This window comes from Rhipicephalus sanguineus, chromosome 2 (assembly GCF_013339695.2).
Source record: "Rhipicephalus sanguineus isolate Rsan-2018 chromosome 2, BIME_Rsan_1.4, whole genome shotgun sequence".
NCBI classification, from domain to species: domain Eukaryota; kingdom Metazoa; phylum Arthropoda; class Arachnida; order Ixodida; family Ixodidae; genus Rhipicephalus; species Rhipicephalus sanguineus.
In genome coordinates, this window is record NC_051177.1 from 185192458 (window position 1) to 185198136 (window position 5679).

Below are 5679 nucleotides of genomic sequence, written 5' to 3' on the forward strand. Positions count from 1 at the left end.
CAATTTATGTGGCACATACGCGTTCACTATGGTGATAGTTTTCTGATAGGCACATATCCGTTTTCTGGTAGGCGGCACACATTACAGCTAGCCTTAAAGGAGCAGTGACACAAAAATTTTGCACATTGTTTTTTTTGTTGCAATAGATAGCTTATGATCCACTTATCACGGCTGCAAACCTCGTTTGCACGAGTGCGCGACGGTTATTTATTTAGAGACGTTTTTAGAACGCCCAGTCGCAGTTTCGGTTTCAAAGAGCACCGAGCTAGGCAGCACTACTTCCGGAGGACGGGTTACGACAGCTGGCCACGTCAACACGCAAAATTGTCACGTAGGCAGCGCGCGAGCGTGAGTGCGGTGGGCGCCGAACCAGGTCAAGTGGCGCCAGCTATGGAGGATGAGAAACAACTAACAAACGCGTATTATATGTCCTCCGAGCATTCGGAAGCGCCCATCTCGAATCGCTAAGCTTACAGAATCGATTATTTGACTATGGCTCTCAAAAACGGCGCTGAATCAGGACGAATACATTGCTGTCGAAGCTTAAGGACATGAATCTAAAGCAAATGGAAGCATCAGTGCGGAAATTACACGTTACAGGGCGTACGGCGGCCACTTTATAGATTCGAAGTGGACGACAACCGCTTTCGGCAGTGCTGCCATGTTTTTCGGAGGCGCGAATGCCTCGCCGGCGAAGCTTGCCGTGCAAGTTGGACAGCTCTCGCGCGTGCGGCGACGGCCGACGTTCTGCGGCACCGCGCCGTTGCGGCTGGCTGGACTGAACTGACTGGACTGACTGACTGACTGACTGACTGACTGACTGACTGAACTGACTGACTGACTGACTGACTGACTGACTGACTGACTGAACTGACTGACTGACTGAACTGAACTGACTGACTGAACTGAACTGACTGACTGAACTGAACTGACTGAACTGAACTGACTGAACTGACTGACTGACTGACTGACTGACTGACTGACTGACTGACTGACTGACTGACTGACTGAACTGACTGACTGACTGACTGACTGACTGACTGACTGACTGACTGACTGACTGACTGACTGACTGACTGACTCACTGACTGACTGACTGACTGACTGACTGACTGACTGACTGACTGACTGACTGACTGACTGACTGAACTGACATAAAAAAACAGACTGATTGAGCCGAAAGCTTCTTTTTTTGCGCTTGTCGGTGTCGGTGTAGTCGGAAAATGCAAAGCATTGACCAAGTACTCAGGATGTTAGGTTGAAAGCTGTTTATTGATCAAGCTGGCGCGTGCCGACGTATGTTTCTTCGAGTACAAAAGCATCAAACAGGAGGACCAAGGCCATCGGGTGGATCTTCTTGTCGTATTTCTTTAGTGGAGGACACGCTCGCCACTTGTAGCGCCACATGCGGTGGTTGAAGGCCTCGTCATCTGGAAACACCTCGTTGTTTGAGAGCACAATGACGGGCGTCCTGGAAATGGTCTGATCAGCCGAGTACTTGACCGCCACCGAATCTACGTCACCACCAAAAATTTTTTAACAGTATCAAAAGCAGACGACTCACAGTTTGGCTCGTTCCACACCAGGATGCGACGGCCCACGGTGTCCTGAAGCGGAAAGCTAGTGTAGCGGTTAAAGTTGCGGATCGTACCGCGGTTAATGTAAAAGGAAAGAACGGGGTCAAAAAAAGTTTTTTCCTGCACTCGGAGGGGACACAATCTCCATACAGTTTTTCTTGGGGACCGCCTTCTCGACCAGGCTATATAGGTTGTTTACAAAGGCCGACACTTCCTCGTGGATGCCATTAAACTGAAAGTTTAATAGTTCCATCATGGCATCAAACGACGCGGGCACATCCATGTAAAAGGTAGCGAGGTCACCGTGTGGGGCATCAAAGAGAGGCTGGGTGTTCTGGTACATTTCAATAAAGTCCAAGGTGGTGTACGAGCACATTTCGTCATTAAACACCTGGATAGCTCGCTGCAGGCGCTTGTCGTCCAGGCGAATGAACCGAAACACCGGGTCTGCCAGCCACTTGGGGGTGCGCACAATGTTTGTCAACGGCGATACGGGGTTTTCGCGTAGCCACTCGTAGATGGATTCTTCCGACGCTCCTTTTGAACGTTTTCGGCACTTTGCACCCGTTCTTGCGCGTACCTCGTCAGTGTCTCCACCGCTCGTCTGACCTCCATGGGCGTCGTCACATGCAACTGAATGCGGAAGTTTCGGGTGCAGTATTTCCAAAACTCGCCCGGGCTCGTGTCCAGAACCTTCGAGTTGTCCCAAAACTTCATCTCTAACGTCGCGACCCCAATCATTTCCTCCCATTTTAATGTATTCCAATACTCGGGGCTCACTATTGAAATACTTGACGAGATGGTAGAGGTCCCATGCACTGGCGCTTGTAGACCAAATTGACGAGCGATTTGGTCGTCTGACGAAGCCAGCGAAGATAACACATCGGCATGTGCCGTTGCTCCAGCTGCAGTCGTGTAAGACGTGGACGTGTGGGAGTGTAGTTCCTCGTGTGTGGAGTGCGACGGCAGCGATTCCGTACTGGGTGGGCCCTTGCTCAAATCCTCTGATAATGTCGTGACAAACTGTCTCAGCCTCTCCGTCGTCTCGAGCGGGAAACACATCGTGCACAAGCTTTCTTCGTTTTGGAATTGACTGTAGCTGCAGTGCCCAGCGTGGAGGGGGTTGTAAACCTTTTCCATCTTCTCCAGCCCCTGTTCCTGGTTCGGACATGTTTGGATCTGATACTTCTCCCACGCCTCGATCAGGTTCCGCAAATGCCGCCAGGGTTTCATTAATGTCATAGGTACTGTTCTCGTCGCTCGAACCAATAACTTTGTAGTTTGTCCCTGGGAATATAGATGGCGTCACCAAAAAATAATTCCAAATGGTAATATAGGGGTACCTCATCTTCTGTTTCTTGATCGTCAAGCTGACGTTTGCGTGATTCTGCCATGGTCTCTATTAAAAAGCAGAAAAATGCAAGACTTCAGAATATAGCATAGCTAACCGAAAAAAAAAGTCTTACCGAAGGCGTCTTGAGTGTCCGCTTGAGGTCCTCCTGAGTGGACAGCCTGTTGAAGACTGTGAGTTCTGAGCTGCTGCAGACCTCTTTATATACCCCTCGCGGCGGCCTTGGAAGCCCCTTAAAATTAGTGTAAAAACCCGTCTAGAACTAGTTACGATTGCGCGACAACTAGTTAGTTATTCTCCGTCTCCTGCATGGCGCTCAGTGGAATATAAATGAGTTTTTTTTCTTCTACAACAAAGGCGCTTTTTAAACACGTATTTTCCTTGTATGTCGTTGTCGTTGTAGTTCCACTCAGAAAAAGTATATATATATATATATATTTAAATATCCCTTTTTAGGCTTCGACGACAACGACAACGACATGGCTTTATTTTTTTTTGTATGTCGTTGTCGTTGTAGTTCCACTCAGAAAAAGTATATATATATATATATATATTTAAAAATATCCCTTTTTAGGCTTCGACGACAACGACAACGGCGCAGCATTGTAAAGTAAATAAGAAACGAAACAAAAGTTGTGCTTTTTTATTTTGCTTTTATTAAACAGAACGATCTATTGTGGGAAAAATGGCACCGAGCGTAGGGTTCTTGAAGCAACTTCTTTTGATGCATTAATTTGCGCTTGCGCAATCTTCTGCAGCTCTGCCTTGTGTTCGGTAACTTCGGACTCCGTGCGAGCGAGGTTGACTGGACGTCCGTGACGTGTGAGGCTGTTGTAACTTGCTTTGATGTTTTCGTTGGAGTGACGCAAATAAGGCCCCACGTTCGATGGCAAAGTAACACTGTCGGCAACTATGGTGTCAACGTCAGAGTGAACGACGAGTTCTGTGTCAATTTGAAAAAAGGCGGCAATGTCTTGAAAGGTTTCAGTACTGCCTGGGTCGTCCTTGTTAGACTTGCTTACTGCCAATACCCCAAAACTCAAACTCGGTTGAATAGTTGAGTGCGCCATCGTTTTTAAACCTCGGGTGAAGTAAGTATTTTCCATAGGGTCCAAATACTTCACGTGGCGCGTGCGCATATCGTCGGGTCGAAGTCGCATGGTGATGTTGGTATCTGGCTTTTGCTCGTACGATTCGTAGTTTGACATGTTGCTAGTGGTGTAGGACACAACGTCAGCAGGCAGGCCAAGGTGTGTACGAGTTAGCAACTCGTTGCCCGCGTTATAAGTGGGACCCATCTTTAGCCATGCGTCACTTCCAAACTGGTACTCATAGTTGACTATAGGTGTGCCCACGTGACCTTTGAACGGAAACTGGTTTACGAACTTGGTCAAGCGGGGACTTGCCTTGTTAATGTGAATAAAGTCGTAAGCAAAGTTGTGACGTGGTACACCCATGCACGCAGGTATGCTCTTTTCGTCATCGCCATCGTGATCCTCGTTTCCGGGTGTGATCTTTAGACCCCAGTAGCTCTTAGCCAGATCCGAGTGGTCCTTCTCCTGAAATGGTAAATAGGACTGTGGCTTCATCGGGTTGTTTGTCTCGCCTTTCTTCACACGACACATGCCGGTATCCAAGTAGTGGTTCAGTCCGACGGAGCTAAGGCCATAAACTAGCATGTCAGAGTTGACGGGTTGGACAACCGAAGAGCCAGTCTTCCATGGCGTGCGTAAACCATGAGGGGTTACCTTGACAGAGCAGCTAACAGCTCTTGTGTGAGCTGGTAGGTTAAGGTAGGTGCCGTGAGGAATGTAAAGATACGGCCGGTCCACTGGCAAGCGTGACAGGCTAGTCAGAACTCCTGGAAACGTTTTCTCGGTGTCATAAACTAAATTGGTCTTCAGCATTGCGTAGGCCCATGTGGTGAGTATTTTGCTGTCACGGAAGACTGTGACCACTCCGTGGTCGCGAGGTAAAGCGCAAAATCTGCTGAACGAGCTCTGTCGAATTTTCACCGTCACCTCCAACTCCTGCTCCGCCTGGACGGCTGGGGGCGTCTGAGTGCATCTGCTGCGACATCTGCGCACCTTGGGCGTCGCCGGTAGTTGAGTCAGGCTGGTATCGCTTTGCGTCTGCTGTATCTGATTCCCCGTTATGTGCACGTTTCCGTCTATCTCCTGGCATTCCATAGAGACTACGGCCCAAGACGTATTGTTCCACAATATTCTTCGTGCCCAGACCAACTGCACCTAATGCGGAGTGCCAGTTACCCGTGCGTCTAAAGTCGTTCAAGAAGAGAGCCGCAGATGCCTGATCAGCAGCAAAGACGTCCTCGTGGCTCCTGGCCCGCTCGTAGGCTTCGTCGTGCGACTTGGCTATGCCGTCGTCCTCGTCCACCGGAGCTCCGTTGCGCTGTAGATTCCCGGGACCCAGGTACCGGTGGCCTGGGAACAAAGGCATACTACTCTGGTTAGGAGATATACACATGGTAGCGTAGGCGGGCCATAACATCTGCCAACGGGCACGACGAGCGAACAGCAGAAGAGAACACAACTAGAACATGCCAAGCCGCAGGCACGGAGGAAGAAATGGCAGGCAGGTAGCACGACACAAGCGCAAGGGCACAACCAGCCACCAGCCAACACAAACTCGTGACGTAGGTTTGTTTACACACCCCCTGCGTTGATGTCGGCGTCGCGAAGCGCTCGCATCTCGCTCAGTCGCGCGGCATGCACTTCAAAATTGATTTTA

General features: G+C 49.5%; 2 protein-coding genes across 2 annotated transcripts; both read right to left on the bottom strand.

The window, feature by feature from the left end:
* Positions 1 to 1261: 1261 nt before the first annotated feature.
* On the bottom strand, positions 1262 to 3075 carry LOC125757275 (uncharacterized). Its single transcript, XM_049412715.1, has 2 exons — positions 3044 to 3075; positions 1262 to 2976 (listed from the first exon to the last, which is right to left on the bottom strand). The coding sequence occupies exon 2, from the start codon at positions 2923 to 2925 to the stop codon at positions 1681 to 1683; it is 1245 nt and encodes a 414-aa protein (XP_049268672.1). The 5' UTR covers positions 2926 to 2976; positions 3044 to 3075; the 3' UTR covers positions 1262 to 1680.
* A 590-nt stretch (positions 3076 to 3665) lies between these two features.
* On the bottom strand, positions 3666 to 5415 carry LOC119381416 (uncharacterized; the record flags this gene model as incomplete). Its single annotated transcript, XM_037649249.2, is given in 2 exon segments — positions 3666 to 4904; positions 4906 to 5415. Coding segments are annotated over 2 exon segments (1749 nt in total), but the record flags the coding sequence as incomplete, so codon positions are not given.
* Between the last annotated feature and the right edge of the window lie 264 nt (positions 5416 to 5679).

Bases quoted from the DNA above. Each gene is read 5' to 3' on its own strand.
- LOC125757275 (XM_049412715.1), bottom strand. From the start codon at position 2,925: ATGAGGTACCCCTATATTACCATTTGGAATTATTTTTTGGTGACGCCA.